Genomic DNA, 20,741 nt, shown 5'->3' with positions numbered 1-20,741 from the left:
TTGTCCTGAAGCCACACCTGCATTGTCTTGGATGTGTGCTTAGGGTCGTCAAAATGGAAGCTGAACATTTGCCTCAGTCTGAGGTCCTGAGCGCTCTAGAGCAGCTTTTCATCAAGGATCTCTTTGCTTTGTTCATCTTTGCCACGGTTCTGACTAGTCTCCCTGCCACAGAAAAACATTACTACAGCATGATGCTGCCACCACCATGCTTCACTGAAGGGATGGTGCCAGGTTTCCTCCAGATGTGACGCTTGGCATTCAGACCAGAGAATCTTGTTTCTCATGGTCTGAGTCCTTTAGGTGCCTTTTGGCAAGCTGTCATTTGCCTTTTACTGAGGAGTGGCTTCTGTCTGGCCACTCTACCATAAAGGCCTGATTGCTGGAGTGCTGCAGAGATGGTTGTCCTTCTGAAAGCTTCTCCCATCTCCATAGGAACTCTAGAACTGTCAGTGACCCTCTGAGTTAGAGGTCGACCAATTTAATCGGAATGGCCGATTTTAATTAGGGCCGGTTTCAAGTTTTCAGAACAATTGGTATTTTTGGGCTCTGATTCTTTTAATTTTTTTTATACCTATTATTTAACTAGGTAAGTCAGTTAAAGAAGAATATTGAAGACTCATGTTAAAAGGAACCACCAGCTTTCAAATGTTCTCATGTTCTGAGCAAGGAACTTAAACATTAGCTTTCTTACATGGCACATATTGCACTTTTACTTCTCCAACACTTTGTTTTTGCATTATTTAAACCAAATTGAACATGTTTCATTATTTGAGGCTAAATTGATTTTATTGACTTCTTTTAAGTTAAAATAAGTGTTTATTCAGTATTGTTGTAATTGTCATTATTACAAATGGCCGAATAATCGGTATCGGCTTTTTTTTGGTCCTCCTATAATCGGTATCGGTGTTGAAAAATCATAATCGGTCAATCGCAAGTCTGCTTGGGGGGAATGTACACGGCAGTGACTAACCAAAAAACTATTCTGGTCAGCATATGATAGAGGTATTCCAGTTCGGGAGAACAGAAGGACTTGAGTTTTTGTACGTTACCACAATTGCGCCATGGTAGTAGGTGCCAGGCGCACCGGTTTGAGTGTGTCAAGAACAGTGATGCTGCTGGGTGTTTCATGCTCAACAGTTTTCTGTGTGTATCAAGAATGACCCGCCACCCAAAATACATCAAGCCATCGGGCAAAAAAGGGTCGTTGATTGACTAAAGAGGACAAAAAAGGCTGAAACAAATTGTAGCCAGACTGTTGCTCTGCAGTCTTTGGCTATGACTAAAGACCCCTAAAAAGATTGTACAACTTGTACCTTGACCAAAATGGGGTATGCTAGCCGACGACCTTAGTTACTACTTTCAGCAAAAAAATAAGAAGTTGCTGTGGGCTGATGAACCGAAAACATTGCCTAGTCTGAGTCCCTGTTCCTACTGTATCACGTGGTACACGCATCCATCATGCCGCGTCTCAACAAAGCTTGCTGGTGACGGTATGTTTTGGGCTCCTTGGTAGCAGTAGAGCAACGTATGCATGCCATATGTGAACATTGCCAATCAGGTGCATCCCTTGGCAGCAGTGTATCTGTCTGCACTTAATATTTTCTGATTTTTTTTTTTTATCAAGATAATGCCACAAGGCTAGGATTATCCAGAAAGAGTTCCACAAACATGACTGTGAATTCAGCTTACTGCAGTGGCCTGTCCAGTCACCAGATCTCAAGCCAATTGAGTATCTGTGGGATGAGATTGATGAGATTTTCGGAGTAGAGATCCACTATAAGCCAATTGGACACCTGTGGGAAGCATTGAAGTCAACCTGGTCCAGCATCCCTGTGGAATGCTTTCGACACCTTGGAGTCCATGCCCTGACAAATTGAGGCTGTTCTGAGAGCTCAATATTAGGAAGGTGTTCCTAATGTTTTGTACACGGTCAGAGCCATGATTCTGTAAAACAGTATGTCATTTGATTAGTGGGGAAATGCCTCGACATGACTCGCATAGGAAATTGCTGCTTTCTGGGGGAAAAAATATTGCCTAATAGTTTTTGACTGAATTTAATTTCTAGTTTTGAGAGTTTGAGAAACCAAAGCACCTCTTTGCTCCCTTTAGTGTATGCAATCAATGATCTTCATTCATGGTTATTGATTACACATTCTGTCTTTTGTCCTTTGTTCGTCCTGTTGAATATGTGCTTGTGATGCCAGAGGCTGATTGGTAGAGACGGGTCCTATTGGAGCAAGATCAGTCTGTTCGGTTGCTATCTTATTTATGATCATTTGGGGATAGGAAGTAGATGGGGTGGGCGGCGGAGTCCTGATGGCTCAAGTTGTTTTCAGCTGAGGAGCAAAATAGCTGAGGAGACTGTAATCGCTGAGGGCCCTTCATGATTCAAATCAACTGTCGATCTCGTTCTGCTGGTTTGGCAGAGTGGTCCGGTCACTAGATGGTCTTTTGTAGTTGAGGCAGAATTTGACCCAAAGCTGAGGACCATTCACACCGACCCAATATCTGTGTTTTGGTTATGGGGACTGTAAAAATACAGGAATCTTGACTCTGACTTTAGGTGGGTTTTAATATACTGCCCCCACCCCTTCAGCTATAAAAGGAAGCAGGCATTGTAAATTAGTGGGATTTTGGTCTGTTTATGAAAGGGATAGGTTCCTAAGGACAACTTCTTGCAAACAGTATTTTAGAGTTCACCTTGAAGAGATACATGTTACTACAGATTATAAACTAAGCAAAAAAAGAAATGTCATCTCACTGTCAACTGCATTTATTTTCAACAAACTTAACGTGTAAATATTTGTATGAACGTAACAAGATTCAACAGACGTGACTAACAAATGGAATAGTGTGTCCCTGAACAAAGGGGGGGGTTACTACAGTGCATCTCCTCCTCATGGACTGCACCAGATTTGCCAATTCTTGCTGTGAGATGTTACCCCACTCTTCCACCAAGGCAACTTCCTGGACATTTCTGGGGGGAATGGCCCTAGCCATCACCCTCCGATCCAACAGGTCCCAGTGTAACGCTTATTTCTTTGACGATAAATGCGAATCCGACCATCACCCCTGGTGAGACAAAACCGCGACTCATAAGTGAAGATCACTTTTTGCCAGTCCTGTCTGGTCCAGCGACGGTGGGTTTGTACCCATAGGCGACGTTGTTACCGGTGATGTCTGGTGAGGGCCTGTCTTACATCAGGCCTACAAGCCCTCAGTCCAGTTTCAGATGGATCTCAGCCTATTGCGGACAGTCTGAGCACTGATGGAAGGATTGTGCGTTCCTGGTGTAACTCAGGCGGCAGTTGCCATCCTGTACCTGTCCCGCAGGTGGGACGTTAGATGTACCGATCCTGTGCAGGTGTTACACATGTTCTGCCACTGCGAGGACTATCAGCTGTCCGTCCTGTCTCCCTGTACCGCTGTCTTAGGTGTCTCTCAGTACGGACATTGCAATTTATTACCCTGACCACATCTGCAGTCCTCAAGCCTCCTTGCAGCATGCCTAATGCACGTTCACGCAGAGACGCTGGGCATCTTTCTTTTGTTGTTTTTCCAGTTAGTGGAAAGGCCTCTTTAGTATCCTACGTTTTCATAACTGTGACCTTAATTGGCTACCGTCTGTAAGCTGTTAGTGTCTTAATGACTGTTCCACAAGTGCATGTTCATTAATTGTTTATGGTTCATTGAACATCCACGGGAAACAGTGTTTAAACCCTTTACAATGAAGATCTGTGAAGTTAATACGTAAAAATCCAAAATATCTTTTGAAAAGACAGGGTCCTGGAAAAAGGGACATTTATTTTTTTGCTGAGTTTATGTCCATATTGATGTTCAAAGTTCTCAGAGGACAAGTTACAGATGGATGCCAAAAATTGATGCAATAGCATTACTCCAACACACATTTCTGTAGTCTGCTGGATACTGTAAGAGTGGGAGGCATTTTCTCTTAACTGGGGAAGGGTTGACTGGCCCGTGAGCATTCTTGGGCCATTTGCTCTGTGGACCCAGGTGACAAAGTGCACAGAAGTTGGGGTGGGGCCTACACACTTTCTACTGCCTCATGAGCTGACTGGTTCTGGACTTCTGTTCCATGTCTCGCTCTAATGTCCAAACCTCATTGGCGGTTTTGTCTGTACAGAACCCACCTCTTGACTGACTACCTCGGATCATTTTCATCAAGATGGCAGGAAAGATTAGCTCCAAAGATGAGCTGGAGGAACTGAGAGAGGCGTTTGGCAAAGTTGGTGAGTAGGCTACATCTGATTTGATTTATTTTCTACGTTAGTATGGTCACTAATTAATGTTTTCATAAAGTGACATTACACACCTAGGCTAATAGTCAACAGCTTCTACATTGTACAGTCCCTGACTTTTTAGTCCTATTAGCTTCTTTTTTGTATTGTTTGGGAACCATGCCAGGGTTCCTAGAAACAAAGGTTGTGTTGGCTGAATGTTAGTAAAAATTAAAAAAAAAAAATCATGATATGATTAAGCTCCTGTCTGCATTTGTAGACCTTGATGGCAATGGCTCCATCTGTGACTACGAGCTCCATGAGTTGTTCAAGGAGGCAAACCTTCCCCTGCCTGGCTACAAAGTCAGGGAGATCATCCAGAAGCTGGATCGCAACAAGGACAACGAGATCAGCTTTGACGAGTTTGTATCAGTGAGTCATGGGGGAGGAGGGGGGGGGAAGAGGAGTCAAGAAATACGCAACAAAGCAGTAATCGATATCAGTAGTACTATTAAAATTAATGTAGAGTAGAACAAAAACACATGAAGTAGAAACGAGAACACGTGTGAGTAAGGAACCTATATACAGGCTAAATGCAGTGTCGATACCATATTTGTAATGTGAAGACAGGGATACTGGCGTGGTAGGGTTGTGCATGTGTTATAAGGTGACTTGTCATCAGGATGTATGCTAAACAGTAGCAGTTCCAGGGAGGGCTGAGTCAGGTTTTTGCTCTGCCCTTGTACTTAATTGATGACTTAATCACATTTAGTAAAGAACTCCTCTCACCTGGTTGTGTAGGTCTTAAATGAAAGGGAAAACCTGCAGACACTAGGCCCTCCACTCTATGGAATAAGTTTGACACCCCTGGTGTGTGTAGAGCAGAGCTCTCCAACCCTGTTCCTGGAGAGCTACTGTTCTGTAGGTTTTTGCTCCAACCCTAATCTAGCACACCTGATTCTAATAATTAGCTGCTTGATTAACTGAATCAGGTTAGTTTCAACTGGGGTTGGAGTGAAAACATTCAGGAAAGTAGGTCTTCAGGAAAAGGTTTGAATCGCCCTGGTGTAGTGTGCATAGAGACCGTGGACCATGCAGAGGTAGTCCATGTAGCTATTTATCCGTCTTATTTCTCTAACATTAATTTTAACTCCTAAACCTAAAATGGTCTTAACAAGTAAGGACTGGCAAAATGTCCTCACTTCTCAATTTTAATTGATCACTTCTGGTACTCAGAAGTAGAGTAAAATGTGTGTGACTACATTAATTTAACGGCCTGTGCTAGTCTCCATGTTGAGTAATGACGTGACATCTTGCATCCCGAAAGAAAACAAATTCATAATCTCTAAGGCCATTTCTCATAGCTCAATGATGAGGAACTTTATTTTTGGGGGACAATTTTAAATCTTGAATTCAGCCTTTTTTGTATGGTTTAACATAACTATGGCTATTACAGTATATTTGTTAGAGGGGTTTGTGCTATTTTTAGTTGCTATAATGGATTACATTATTTATTTTTTTAGGTTGAGATGAACATGAACAATATCCTTTCATTGAAAGCAAATTAAATCACAACAAAGGCATTATTTATAAAGGGAAATGCATACTATTGTGGTTACTATGGCCTTCTATCTACAGTGCATAAGCAATGTAAGCTAACTAGGGTTGCACATTTTGGGGAATATTCAGAATTGGAGACTTTCCATAGGAATATATGCTAATAAATATTAATACCGTTAAATGTAAAACGTCCCCCACGTGTAACACTTGCACGGGATCGGTACATCCGAACATCACACCTGCGGGACAGGTACAGGATGGCAACGACTACCCAAGTTACACCAGGAACGCACAATCCCTCCATCAGTGCTGAGACTGTCCGCAATAGGCTGAGAGAGGCTGGACTGAGGGCTTGTAGGCCTGTTGTCTGGTGAGGACCTGCCTTACATCACCGGCAACAACTATGGGCACAAACCCACCGTTGCTGGACCAGACAGGACTGGCAAAAAGTGCTCTTCACTTATGACTCACGGTTTTGTCTCATCAGGGGTGATGGTCGGATTCGCGTTTATCTTCGACGGAAAGTGCGTTTACACCGAGGCCTGTACTCTGGCGCAGGATCGATGTGGAGGGTCCGTCATGGTCTGGGGCGGAGTGTCACCGCATCATCGGACAGTGCCTGCAATAACGACACACTATCTCAGCGCTATGTGTTACAGGGAAGACATCCTCCTCCCTCATGTGGTACCCTTCCTGCAGGCTCACCCTGACATGATCCTCCAGCATGACAATGCCACCACGCACAGAACGAGCAGTATGGCTGCAGGAATGTCAATATTCTGCCATGCCCCCCCCCCGCCCCCCCCCCCAAAAAAAATCTGGGAACTTGCAGGTGTCTTGGTGGAAGAGTGGGGTAACATCTCACAGCGACCCTGGCAAATTTGGTGCAGTCCATGAGGAGGAGATGCACTGCAGTACTTAATGCAGCTGGTGGCCACACCAGATACTGACTTTTGATTTTGAACCACCCCTTTTGTTCAGGGACACATTATTCCAGTTATGTTAGTCACATGTCTTTAGAACTTGTTCAGTTTGTCTGAATCTTATGTTCATACAAATATTTACACGTTAAGTTTGCTGAAAATAAACGCAGTTGACAGTAAGGACGTTTCTTTTTTTTACTTTTGATATACTTATCATATGGAGACAAACAAACCTTTTACCTTATGCAAATGATTAAATCCTTCCAATAGAAAACCCCCATTTAGTTACAAATTGAACTTTAATTAAACGAGGTGACTCCTTCACATGGGATGATTTCACTGAACAAAAGGGAATATTGAATGATCCCCAATGATACATTGCTTCTCCCCAAAAAAACTTCAACATGCATCTGTAAAATGGTAGTCTCAAAACTAAAGCTTTGGTTGTCTTCCTCTCAGGCTTCTGTCTTTTCCTTGGACCTCCTCAATGTCTACCTCTTGAACATCAGACTGAGGCCTCATCTTCACTGTCACTTTCCAACCTTGTTGAGGATGGCTCATTGTCAGACTCAAAAGGCCTCATTTTCCCGGATGCCCACCAATTCTTCAACCCTCATTGGTCAGCCTGTGTGTGTTCCCAAACAAGGACCAGTTGTGCTCTGAGGTGGCTGATGTTGGTGGGATTTGGAGGATGATGGCGGCAACGGGGGAAAGAGCCTCGGATCCACAGTCCCTTCCACCAGGTGACTGATGCAATATGGCAGTTGTGCCAACATATCTCATCTCCATCCCAAAGCCCTTGCTTGGAAGTGTTCTTCGCCAGACTGCCAAGAATCTTGCCCTCATCCAGCCCAAGGTGATGACACCATAGGCCTTGTTGATCTCTGCACTAAACAGGATGGTCTTGCCAGCATACTTGCGTGCCAACATGTACGCTACGGCGTGTATGGGCTTCAGGCTGACGTCTTCATGCTTTTTGATGTATTTCAGAACTGCAGTTTCCTCTGCTTGGCGCAACAGTGAAGTGGGCATCTACATCTGCAGGCAGTCTGAACATCAGACAAGATGGCATTGTCTCCCTCAAGCTGTGCAATGGCTACTGCTGTGGGTTTCAGGCTGCTTACCACTCTCTCCCAAAATACATCATCCAGGAGGATCCTCTTGATGGGGCTGTCTATCAGCAGACTGATATGGCCATTTCTTGGAGAGACTCCTTCCCCGCCAGGAGACTGTCAAACATGATGACGACACCACCCCAACGGGTGTTGCTGGGCAGCTTCAATGTGGTGCTCTTATTCTTCACTTTGATTGGTGAGGTAGCTTGCTGCTATAACTTGATGACCCTTCACATACCTAACCAATTCCTTGACCCTCTTGTAGAGAGCATCCATTGTTTTCAGTGCCATGATGTCCTTGAGCAGATTCAATGTATGAGCAGCACAGCCAATGGGTGTGAGGTTAGGACTCCTCCACTTTAGACAAAGCCGCCTTCTGTGGTCCAAGATCATTGACTGCCATCAGCTCATTTGCAATGTAGAGACTGGTGTGTCTGTGCTCTTGTAGAATACTGGTTTAGGGGGAGATGTAGTTAATGAGTTCTTGCCCACGAACATTCGACCACCCATCGGCGATGACTGCAATACATTCTGCTTTGTCTATGATTTACTTGAACTCTGTTGAACTCTGCATCCAGCAAATTAGTAGATAAAGCATGTTTGGTTGGCGGGATGTATGCTGGGCGAAGAACATTCAGAAATCTCTTCCAATACACATTGCCTGTGCGGATCAGAGGTGAGCCAGTTGCATACACAGCTCGAGCAAAACATTCATCAGCATTTCTCTGACAACGTTCCTCCAATGAGTAAAAAAAAACGTCTGATTCCAGGAGGAATTGCTATCGATAAGGTGTCTGATTCATAATTTTCACCTCGAATAGAAGTAGAGGGACTTGTTGTGAGCGCTGAGAGTACTTTATGCACTTGCCCAGATTCTGCATTGTTGCATTCTTCACACATGATTTGGCACAGTATTTGCAAATGTACACAGCTGTTCGTTCTACATTAGTTGCAGTGAAATGTGTCCATCAGATGGTGCCCGTGGCGTTTTCCTGTAAAGATTAGGGGGAAAAAATGTGTGTAAAAATACTATTCCATGTACAGATAAATGGTGAAGCAGTTTAACGAACTCCTTTGTAAGATAAATGTTTAAAAAGGAAACGTGTATGGAAGCGGGTGAATTAACACCTTAGTTAAAGGTTCAAGCAAGCTAAAACCCACATGGTGGCAAACTAACTAGCAGAAGTTTTTATTTTTTTTGCTGTAGGCTATTTACTAGTTAACAAAAAATCATGTCATATAAAATATATTCACCCCACCCAGTATTGTAATTCTAATTTACCAGAAAGCATGTAGTCCTTGGCGCAGAGTGTAGTAGTGTGGGCTCAATAGCATCTCTATTAGTGTGCAAGATCTTGAGAATCAGCTGTACATGTGATGGAAGAATGCATAGGGTTGCAATTCCATTGAATTTGGGATAGTTTAACCAAAATATGCTGCAAGATCTAGAATTGGCTTGTTTATCCCATAAAATAGGTTCACTGTTGTAAGCCAACTTTTTTTTCTTTCTGAATTTAAACCCAGGAATTTTGCTTAACTTCTCATGGAAAATGTCTAATTTTACTAAGCTTTAGGATTTCAAACTAACGCTACATGATCTGATGTTTGTGGCGCACACCTTTTTAATGTCACTCAATTCCAGGCTGAGTAGCTGGTGGTGACTACTGAGACCAGCAGGTGTCAGGTCAGCGACTAGAGATGTTGGGGCCTGTGAATACAAACGCGTTGATTTTACTTGGCTCAAACTTTGGCTCCTGTATAGATTTTAGGCCATTGACAAATGTCTTTCTAACCCAACCTACACCCCCTCGCATCCTTATTTCCAAAAGCATTTCCCCTGGCCATTCAGCATACAGTATACTATGTTTACTTCTTACAAAGGAGGATGAAATGTTTGGTACACAGAGGCACTTAGCTTCCTGTTAAACACTGGTGTTTCTGTTACCATATGGCCTCTCCCCAGTGAGAACCTTACTGAATAGAATTGCAGCTTATAGAATTTTTGTTTTGACTCGTGCAACTGATTCGAGATGACACAATTCCTTTTTATACAGATTTCTCTTGTAGTAATCCTCATGGCTGAGCATAACGTAATCGTAACTATATTAAGATCTTGAGGTATGTCATGGTTTGTGGGAGCTTAATGCTTCTGCATTGCTTGTTTGGGGTTTTAGGCTGGGTTTCCATACAGCACTTTGAGATATCAGCTGGTCTAAGAAGCGATTTAAATGCACTTTGCCCTCTCTATTGCAGATATTCCAGGAGTTGAAGAGCAGTGACATTGCCAAAAGCTTTCGGAAGGCCATTAACAGGAAGGAGGGGATCCTGGCCATAGGTGGGACATCTACACAGTCCAGCGAGGGAACGCAACACTCCTTCTCTGGTGAGCTGCTCACAGCATCTCCTACCACTTCTGTCATTGTGCTACAGTATGTTGTATTGCATATATGTAGGGTCTTTGCTTTAATCTAGGGGAACCTTACTCATGAGTTTAGGTAGATGCTTTGTTTCTCTTTCGTAGTGTATTGATTAGCCAATCGAAAACAATAACTGGGTTTCTGGGATGTCATAGAAAAGATTATTCCTGTGTAGTGACAAATCATGTGTATGAAGCAGTGGAGGCTACTCAGATGAGGAAGGGGAGGTCAATTCTCGGTGAATTTCATAAATAGGTAATATTAAAGCTTTCTTTGGGGATAACTATTTAAAATATATTCATCACCAAATAATTGATTAAAACAGTTTTGCAATGGTCTACAGTAGCCTCAACAGCACTCTGTAGGGTAGCACCACGGTGTAGCTGGAGGATAGATGGTTTCCGTTCTCCTCTGGGTACATTGATTTCAATACAAAACCTAGTAGGCTCTTGGGTCTCACCCCCTTCCATAGACTTACACAATTGACAACTTCAGGATGTCCTCCAAACTCCGATCATTGCTTTTGGCTGGACAAAATGTCAGTTAAAGCTGCAATCAGGATCAGATAATGAATCTAGTACTAAAAGCACAAGCTACAGTTGGTAGTGTGTATATAATGTGGTGAGAAGTTGTCTGAGACAATGGTTGAGCAGTTTTAAAAGAATACATTTCTTCAAAAATGGAAGAGGTAGCTAGTTTAGCCTACTCAAACACCTGACTCGGAGGGCTCCTGTGTTAGCTAGCATACTATGTTCTTCAACACTGACATTTTTCCAAGGTTAGAATTTGGTTTTATACATTTTTTGCAACCGGGGCCCACCGGTGTGACTGCTAAAGTGTTTGGTGACTGTACTGCATGATTTGTAACGGGTTTACTAATGCGTTATATTAGCGTGTTTGACTATGACGTTATGTAATGTGGTGGCAACTATGTAGGCTCTGTCTAGCTGTTATGATATTTGGTTTAAAAAGGTTTTCAACAGATCAGACAGCTGAGGTCCACAAGCGATGGGAAAAGGTGAGGAATTACAACAAGCAAAGTGATCATGCTGTTTGTTGCTGCTATGAAAGTGAACTGCATTTGTGTGATCAGGGGTGTATTCATTCTGCAGTTTCTGTTAGTTTCTTAAACAGAATGGCGATTAACATACCTGAATTTGTCCAATAGAAACTCTCGTTTTCAACTGCACTAATGATTATGCCCTAGATCAGCTAGATGCAGGAAAGTGTGTGTGTGTGCGCAGGACGGTGTTGAATGTGTCACTGTCACCCTGATTACTAAACATTACATTCATTCAAGTTGAATTTTAACTTTCATTCATAGGCTAGGTTGTAGCAACCTCATGATGGGTATAGGGAAATTTGAGTATCATGTAGTAGCTTATATCTATTGATGTTACCTTGAGCTGGGTGAATGGAATTTGATATTTTATTTCACCTTTAAACAGGTAGGCTAGTTTAACTCTTTGGCAACTGCGACCTAGTCAAAATAAGGCAAAGCAGTTTGACACATGCAATCAGTAATACAGTAGGAACATCTATATATAGCATGTGCAAATGGGGTAGGATAAGAGTTAAGGCAATAAATACGCCATGGTGGCAGAGTAATTAAAATATAGCAATTAAACACTGGAATGTTAAGCTGTGCAGAATGTGCAAGTAGAGATACTGGGGTGCAAAGGAGCAAAATAAATACAGTATTGGGTAGATTGGATGGGCTGTTTACAGATGAGCTATGTGCAGTGATCTGAGAGTTGCTCTGGCACTTAAAGCTAGTGATGGAGGTCCGTCTCCAGCTTCAGATTTTTGCAGTTTGTGCCTGTCATTGGCGCAGATAACTGGAAGGAAAGGAGGCCAAAATAAGGATTGGCTTTGGGGGTGACCGGTGTGAGAGACCTGCTGGAGCGCATGCTACAGGTGGGTGCTGCTCTGGTGACCAGTGAGCTGAGGGAAGGCGGGACTTTACCTAGCAGAGACTTGTAGAATACCTGGAGCCAGTGGGTTTGGTGACGAGTATGAAGCGAGGGCCAGCCGTCGAGAGCATACAAGTTGTAGTGGTGGGTAGTATATGGGGCTTTGACAAAACAGATGGCACTGTGATAGAGAACGTCCAATTTGCTGAGTAGAGTGTTGGAGGCTATTTTGTAAGTGACATCGAAGTCGAGGATCAGTAGGATACCCTTGTAAAACTGACTATGTTTGGCAGCATGAGTGAAGGATGCTTTGTTGTGAAATAGGAAGCCGCTTCTAGATATAATTTTGGATTGTACATGTTTAATGTGAGCCTGGAAGGAGAGTTTAGTCTAACCAGACACCTAGGTATTTGTAGTTGTCCACATTTTCTAAGTCACAACCGTCCAGAGTAGTGATGCTGGGCGGGCGGGCAGTGATCGGTTGAAGAGCATGCATTTAGTTTTACTTGCATTTAAGAGCAATTGGAGGCCACGGAAGGAGAGTTGTATGGTATTGAAGCTCATCTGGAGGTTAGTTAACACAGTGTCCAAAGAAGGGCCAGGTGTATACACAATGGTGTCATCTGCGTGGAGGTGGATCAGACAATCACCAGCAGCAAGAGCGACAGATGTATACAGAGAAAAGAGTTGGCCTGAGAATTGAACCCTGTGGCACCCCCAGAGACTGCCAGAGGTCTGGACAACAGGCCCGCCGATTTGACACACTGAATTCTGTCTGAGAAGTAGTTGGTGAGCCAGGCAACGCAATCATTTGAGAAACCAAGGCTGTTGAGTCTGCCAATAAGAATGTTGTGATTGACAGAGTCGAAATCCTTAGCCAGGTCGATGAATATCGATGGTGGTTATGATATCGTTTAGGACCTTGAGCGTGGCTGAGGTGCACCCATGACCAGCTCTGAAACCAGATTGCATAGCGGAGAAGGTACGGTGAGATTTCAAATGTTTTAAGCTGTTTGTTAACTTGGCTTTCAAAGACCTTAGCAAGGCAGGGTAGAATAGATTTAGGTCTGTAGCAGTTTGGGTCTAGTGTCTCCCCCTTTTGAAGAGGGGGATGACTGTGGCAGCTTTCCAATCTGTGAATCTCAGACGATACGAAAGAGAGGTTGAACAGGTTAGTAATAGGGGTTGCAACAATTTCGGCAGATAATCTGGACCCTCTTAAATTATCTATCCCTGCTGATTTTGTAGGGGTTCAGATTTTGCAGCTCCTTCAGAACATCAGCTATCTGGATTTGGGTTGGGGAGATTTGGGTGAGTTATGTGGAGTGCAGGGCTGTTGACTGGGGTAGCCAGGTGGAAAGCATGGCCAGCTGTAGAAAAATGCTTATTGAAATTCTCTTGTGGATTTATTGGTGATAAGTGTTTCCTAGCCTCAGGGCAGTTGGGAGGTGCTCTTATGCTCCATGGACTTTAGTGTCCCAGAACTTTTTGTAGTTTGTGCTACAGGATGCAAATTTTTGTTAGGAAAGCAAAGGCTAGCTTTTTCAAACTCCCTATGTATTTGTTCCTAACTTCCCTGAAAAGTTGCGTATCACGGGGGCTGTTCGACGCTAATGCAGAACGCCACAGGATGTTTTTGCGCTGGTCAAGGGCAGTCGGGTCTGGAGAGAACCAAGGACTATATCGGTTCCTGGTTCTACATTTTTTGAATGGTGCATGCTTATTTAAGATGTTGAGGAAAGCACTTTTAAACAATCAGTCATCCTCTACTGACGGAGTGAGGTCAATATCCTTCCAGGATACCCGTGCCAGGTCGACTAGAAAGGCCTGCTCACAAGTGTTTTTTTTTTTAGGGAGCGTTTGACAGTGAGGGGTGGTTGTTTAACCGCAAACTAATTACGGATGCAGGCAATGAGGCAGTGATCGCTGAGATCTTGGCTGAAGACAGCGGAGGTGTATTTGGAGGGCAGGTTGGCTAGGATGAAATCTGAGGGCGCCCCTGTTTATGGATTTGGGGTTGCATCTGGTGGGTTCATTGATAATTTGTGTGAGATTTAGGGCATCTAGCTTATATTGTAGGATGGCTGAGGTGTTAGGCATGTCACAATTTAGGTCACCTAGCAGCACAAGCTTTTAAGATAGATATGGGGGGGGGGGGGGGGGCAGGCAATCAATTCATATATCGTGTCCAAGGCACAGCTGGGGGCAGAGGGTGGTCTATAGCAAGCGGCAACAGTGAGAGACTTGTTTCTGGAAAGATGGATTTTTAAAAGTAGAAGTTCGAAATGATAGTATGATAGTACGACAGAGTTCTATCTCTGCAGTAGATTGCAACACCGCCCCCTTTGGCAGTTCTATCTTGTCAGAAAATGTTAGGGATGGAAATTTCAGGGGTTTTGGTGGACTTCCTAAGCCTGGATTCAGACACGGCTAGGACATCCACGTTGGCCGAGTGTGCTAAAGCAGTGAATAAAACGGGGGGGAGGCTTCTAATGTTAACATGCGTGAAACCAAGGCTTTTACGGTTACAGAAGTCAACAAATGAGAGCACCTGTGGAGTAGGAGTGGCGCTAGGCACTGCAGGGCCTGGATTCACCTCTACATCACCAGAGGAAAAGAGGAGGAGTAGGATGAGGGTACGGCTAAAGGCTAACAGGACTGGTTGCTTAGTGCGTTCAGAGCAGAGAGTAAAAGGAGAAGGTTTCTGGGCATGAGAGACTAGATTCAAGGCATAATGTACAGACAGATGTATGGTAGGATGTGAGTACTTTGGAGGTAAACCTAGGCATTGAGTAATGATGAGAGATTGTCTCTAGAGACGTTTATACCAGGTGATGTCACCGCATATGTGGGAGGTGGAACTAAATGGTAGGTTAAGGCATTGAGCAGGGCTAGAGGCTCTACAGTGAAATAAGATGGTCTCTAACCAGGACAGTAATAGACAAGGCATATTGATATTAGGGAGAGGCATGCGTAGCCGGGTGATCAATAGGGTCCAGTGAGGGGTTGGGCTTGGCTGGAGACACAGCGATTCAGACAGCTAGCAGGCCGGGGCTGAATGACAGTCATCCAATATACTGTATTTGAAATGATAAAATGTTTTATCGTCCTCATTTTAAACGGCACTGACCGCCACTGTTATGATGTGGTGCTAGTTGTTGACTTGGTGTTTCTCTGTGCTGCCCTATGCAGAGGAGGAACGGTACGCGTTTGTCAACTGGATAAACACAGCACTGGAGAATGACCCTGACTGCAAGCACGCCCTGCCCATGGACCCCAACTCAGACTCCCTCTTCAAGTCCCTGGGTGACGGCATCGTTCTTTGGTGAGGCCTTACAGCCCCTAATACAGCTATTTTTCCTTACACGTGGTGGTTTGAAATGGGGCATACCTGTGTCTTCCAACATTAGGACCCCTCATAAACCAGCTGTTTATGTGCTCCTGTAGTAAAATGATCAACTTGTCGGTGCCAGACACGATTGACGAGAGGACCATAAACAAGACAAAACTGACACCGTTCACAATACAGGTCCTTACAAACTCAACCAAACTGGTCATATACTGTAGTTGACTGAGTGATTGTTAGATTTAGTCATTCCACCCCATGCTATTGTAAAGATATGACAGTAATTATCTGTTTAATTTACATATGTGGGAGGCCTTGTTTCTCTTTTGTGAACGGTACTTCAAAACGGTCTTTGTTTCTGTTCGTCCTACAGGAGAATCTGAACCTTGCTCTGAACTCTGCCTCTGCCATTGGCTGCCATGTGGTGAACATCGGGGCTCTGGACCTTAGGGAGGGGAAGCCCCACCTGGTGCTGGGCCTGCTGTGGCAAATCATCAAGATCGGCCTGTTCGCTGACATCGAGCTCAGCAGGAATGAAGGTGAGGGGCTTTCACAGCACTATCACATCTTTGGTGACTCATGAACCTGGTATTTAACCATTTTATTCCTCATCATGGTACATTGACTTATTACAAGGATCAAAGGTGTCTTTTTATGTCTGGTAGTCTGTCCTCAGTTTTGACATACCTTTTTTTTCTGGCTGAAGACCTCTGGTCAGTGAGTTGCGGTGATGTAGCTGACTATGTCCTGTGACCCTGTCTCCTTCAGCCCTGGCTGCTCTGCTGAGGGATGGAGAGACCCTGGAGGACTTGATGAAGCTGTCTCCAGAGGAGCTGCTGCTGCGCTGGGCTAACTTCCACCTGGAGAACGCAGGCTGGGAGAAAATCAGTAACTTCAGCTTGGACATCAAGGTATGGATGTGTAAAATCCATGTACAGTGACTTCAATGTATTTTCACCCCTTGACTTTTTCCACATTTTGTTATCACAAAGTTAAATTAAAATGGATTTAATTGTTTTTTTGTCAATGACCTACATAATTCTCTCAGTGGAAGAAAATAATCTTGACTAGATAAGTATTCAACCACCTGAGTCAGTACATGTCAAAATCACCTTTGGCAGCTATGAGTCATTCTGGGTTAGTCTCTGAGCTTTCCACACCTGATTGTGCAAATTCTTCAAGCTTAGTCAAATTGGGTGTTGGGTGCAGATTTCAGTCAACTGTTAGGCTATTGTCCTGCTGAAAGGTAAATTCATCTCCCAGTGTCTGGTGGAAAGCAGACTGAAGCAGATTTTCCTCTAGAATTTTGACAGGTGCTTAGTTCCATTATGTTTCTCTTTTTTTAAAATCCTGAAACACCCAAGTCCTTAACAATTACAAGCATACCCATAACATGATGCTACCACCACTATGCTTGAAAATTATGGAGCGTGGTACTCGATAATGTATTGGATTTGCCCCATAACTTTTTATTTGACAAAAAGTGAATTGCTTAGTCACATTTTCTGCAGTATTACTTTAGTTTCCTTTTCACTCTTAATTTGGTTAGTATTGTGGAGTAACTACAATGTTGAGCCAACCTCACTTTTCTCCTACCATTAAATTGTAGCAGTTTCCTTCCTCTCCGGCAACAGAGTTAGGAAGCACGCCTGTATCTTTGTATTGACTGGGTGTGTTGATACATCATCCGAAGTGTAAAAGGTTGACCATGCTAAAGGGCATAGTCAAAGTCTGCTACCAATAGGTGCCCTTTGAGGCATTGGAAAACCTTGTTGTGTTTGAATGTGTTTGACATTCATTGCTCGACTGAGGGCCCTTACAATTATCTGTATGTGTGGGGTACAGAGATGAGGTAATCATTCAACTCATGTTAAACACTATTGCACAAAGAGTGAGTCCATGCAACTTATGTGACTTGTTAAGCAAATTGTTAATCCTAAACTTATTTAGGCTTGCCTTAACAAAGGGGTTGAATAGTTATTGGCTTAAGTTTTTTTTTTTTTTTTTTGTATAACTGTCAAAAAACAACTACACTTTGATATTAGGGGGTTATGCCAGTGACAAATCTCAATTTAATACATTTTAAATTTAGGCTGTAATGCCACAAAATGTGTAAGAAATCAAGGGGTGTGAACTGTCTTTATGGTTCATGTAATACTATTCTCGTCTTCACAAAGAAGTGTTGGAACAATAGCTAAATAAAATAATGATGAATGTGCCTCAAACAAGGCTTTATCCAAATCTGGACTCTTAAATGTTCGCTTTGAAAGAATAGAAGGTTCTCTGTAATGTTGAATTTTTTTATATATTATGCCTGTGCTTTGATATCTGACTGACACTTTTCTTTAGCGGACAGACCTTTCAACATGTAAAGTTACTTTTTAGAGCAACTTCCTTACTGTATAGGAATTGACAATAGCTTAATTTGTCATGGTCATTGTACTGTAATATTTTCTTTCAAAGTCATTGTACTGTAATATTTCCTGTCATGGTCATTGCATACTTGTCCATTTGTATTCCCATGTGGCCTGCACAGCCTTGTATCTCAGTGTGCTTTTTTTTTTTTCAATGCTGAGATTGAAACAAGATTTCTGTTTCAGGACTCCAGAGCCTATTTCCACCTCCTCATCCAAATCTCCCCCAAATGCACAGAGGAAGACCAGCCACACACAGACATCAGCATGGCAGGCTTCAGTGTAAGCACTTTTACGGCGAATATACAAATCCCATACACAGATAACATGGCTAAGAAGATTCAGAAGGGATACATGAAATGTCATTAGCATGACCCTGTGGTGTCTGTCCTGTAGGAGAAGGATGACCTGAAGAGGGCAGAGAACATGCTTCAGCAGGCTGACAGGCTGGACTGTCGCCAGTTTGTCACACCAGCCGACGTAGTCTCTGGCAACCCCAAACTCAACTTGGCCTTTGTGGCCAATCTCTTCAACAAGTACCCGTCTCTCACCAAGCCTGAGGGAGAGGGCATTGACTGGGGCCTGCTGGAAGGTGGTGTTGAGCTAGTCTGTTGGTCATGAGGTTGCTGTGTGCTTTCTGTTCAGTATATATTGTACTCCCCTAGACCTTAAAATCACTCAACAGCTCTATTTTCTATTTAGGTGAGACACGAGAAGAGGGAACATTCCGGAACTGGATGAATTCCCTGGGCGTGAACCCACATGTCAATCATCTGTATGGGTATGTACCAAATTCAACTAATGACTTACATGAAAAATTAAACTGCCAATGACCTACTGCTCATAACATGCTCCCTACCAGTGGTGTTCTTTGGCTTTATTATCAATGAGTAACCTAAATAACTAGCTTTATTCTATAGAGACCTAGCAGACGCCTTGGTCATCCTTCAGCTTTATGAAAAGATAAAAGTACCCGTTGACTGGACCAACAAAGTCAACAAGCCACCATATCCCAAGATTGGGACAAACATGAAAAAGGTTGACTATATTGTCATATAAAATCTATTTTCCTCCATTTTTACTTTGAAAGAATGCTAAATAATACTGCAGAACTGACTGTTTTCAACCAATTCCAGTTCTAGAGGGACTAATTTTGTGTTTCTCTTGATTCCTACTGTGTTTTGTCTGCTCGCAGTTGGAGAACTGCAACTATGCAGTGGATCTGGGAAAGATGACGGCCAAGTTTTCTCTGGTTGGCATTGGTGGGCAGGACCTGAATGATTGCAACGCCACCCTGACGCTGGCTCTGCTGTGGCAGCTCATGAGGAGGTGAGTCTTGGCACTTGCTTAGATCAATATGTAACATATTGTTTTATAGCCAGGGATAAAATATGTAGTTCTTATTTCTGGTTGTTTATGGAAACAGAGCACAGGTAAAATAAAGATCCAGGGTGAGGGCTGAATGGAACATTTTTACCCCGATTGTCTTTTCGTCAGTCATATACTGTCAAATATTTTGCCAATCATATTTGTTTCCTGAAACCAAAAATATGCTGCTCCAATTTTAACTTTGCATTGTTACTTCAATACCCAGAAGTCGTTATTTTATCATTTGTCCAGCTAGGCATGGTTATGGGCTGAAGTAGGTGGTGCGTAGAATTCCCAGTTTGTTCTGTTACAGTACTACGATCTGTGGTGGTACTGTCAGCGATATTTGACATGCTTTCACATGCGGTTGCTTTACAGTAAATCAGGGTCATAAGAGAAGGCAGCATATGGCAAAATGTTTTGTAAACCTGGCCCCCAGGCAACAGCACTGGAATATTGTCCTTGTTAGTTCTTAAGCAGATCTTGATGAATAAGTTGATTTTCCATTTACTCTTGCCTGATCTTCAGTGACTGCATGCTAACCACTGCTGAGTGCACCAGAAACTGGTCAATATACTAGCTAACACTTGACATCTCTCCTAGATATACTCTGAATGTACTAGAGGACTTGGGAGATGGCCAGATGGCTAATGATGACGACATTGTCAAATGGGTCAATACAACCTTGTCAGAGGCGGGGAAAACAACCAAGATCTCAAGCTTCAAGGTTTGTCAAGCTTTATTGAGATATATATATATATATACACACACACACACACACACACACACACACACACACACACACACAGTGGGGCAAAAAAGTATTTAGTCAGCCACCAATTGTGCAAGTTCTCCCACTTAAAAAGATGAGAGGCCTGTAATTTTCATAGGTACACTTCAACTATGACAGACAAAATGAGAAAACAATCCAGAAAAATCACATTGTAGGATTTTTAATGAATTTATTTGAAAAGAGCTGTCAAAGGACACCAGAAACACAATTGTAGACCTGCACCAGTCTGGGAAGACTGAATCTGCAATAGGTAAGCAGCTTGGTTTGAAGAAATCAACTGTGGGAGCAATTATTAGGAAATGGAAGACATACAAGACCACTGATAAGCTCTCTTGATCTGGGGCTCCACGCAAGATCTCACCCCGTGGGGTCAAAATGATCACAAGAACGGTGAGCAAAAATCCCAGAACCACACGGGGGGACCTAGTGAATGACCTGCAGAGAGCTAGGACCAAAGAAACAAAGCCTACCATCAGTAACGCACTACGCCGCCAGGCACTCAAATCCTGCAGTGCCAGACGTGTCCCCCTGCTTAAGCCAGTACGTGTCCAGGCCCGTCTGAAGTTTGCTAGAGAGCATTTGGATGATCCAGAAGATTGGGAGAATGTCATATGGTCAGATGAAACCAAACTAACTTTTTGGTAAAAACTCAAC

At 43.2% G+C, this 20,741-nt stretch overlaps 1 protein-coding gene across 1 annotated transcript in view; it reads left to right on the top strand.

Moving 5' to 3' along the window:
* Positions 1 to 20,741, top strand: part of LOC110537315 (plastin-3) — a 30,342-nt gene that overhangs the window by 1,974 nt on the left and 7,627 nt on the right. Inside the window, exons 2-14 of the mRNA XM_021623256.3 lie at positions 4,145 to 4,250; positions 4,519 to 4,670; positions 10,090 to 10,219; positions 15,359 to 15,491; positions 15,614 to 15,695; positions 15,886 to 16,051; positions 16,281 to 16,423; positions 18,113 to 18,208; positions 18,323 to 18,518; positions 18,629 to 18,707; positions 18,847 to 18,964; positions 19,122 to 19,255; positions 19,898 to 20,021. Coding sequence (XP_021478931.3) covers positions 4,187 to 4,250; positions 4,519 to 4,670; positions 10,090 to 10,219; positions 15,359 to 15,491; positions 15,614 to 15,695; positions 15,886 to 16,051; positions 16,281 to 16,423; positions 18,113 to 18,208; positions 18,323 to 18,518; positions 18,629 to 18,707; positions 18,847 to 18,964; positions 19,122 to 19,255; positions 19,898 to 20,021 — 1,617 coding nt within the window. The 5' untranslated portion in view covers positions 4,145 to 4,186. The remainder of the gene's footprint in view (positions 1 to 4,144; positions 4,251 to 4,518; positions 4,671 to 10,089; positions 10,220 to 15,358; positions 15,492 to 15,613; positions 15,696 to 15,885; positions 16,052 to 16,280; positions 16,424 to 18,112; positions 18,209 to 18,322; positions 18,519 to 18,628; positions 18,708 to 18,846; positions 18,965 to 19,121; positions 19,256 to 19,897; positions 20,022 to 20,741) is intronic.

This window comes from Oncorhynchus mykiss, chromosome 12 (genome assembly GCF_057628025.1).
Source record: "Oncorhynchus mykiss isolate SJ-2025 chromosome 12, ASM5762802v1, whole genome shotgun sequence".
In the NCBI taxonomy this organism is placed as follows: Eukaryota; Metazoa; Chordata; class Actinopteri; order Salmoniformes; family Salmonidae; genus Oncorhynchus; species Oncorhynchus mykiss.
The sequence above is the reverse complement of the archived record's forward strand: the minus strand, read 5'-3'. Positions and strand labels throughout refer to the sequence as shown.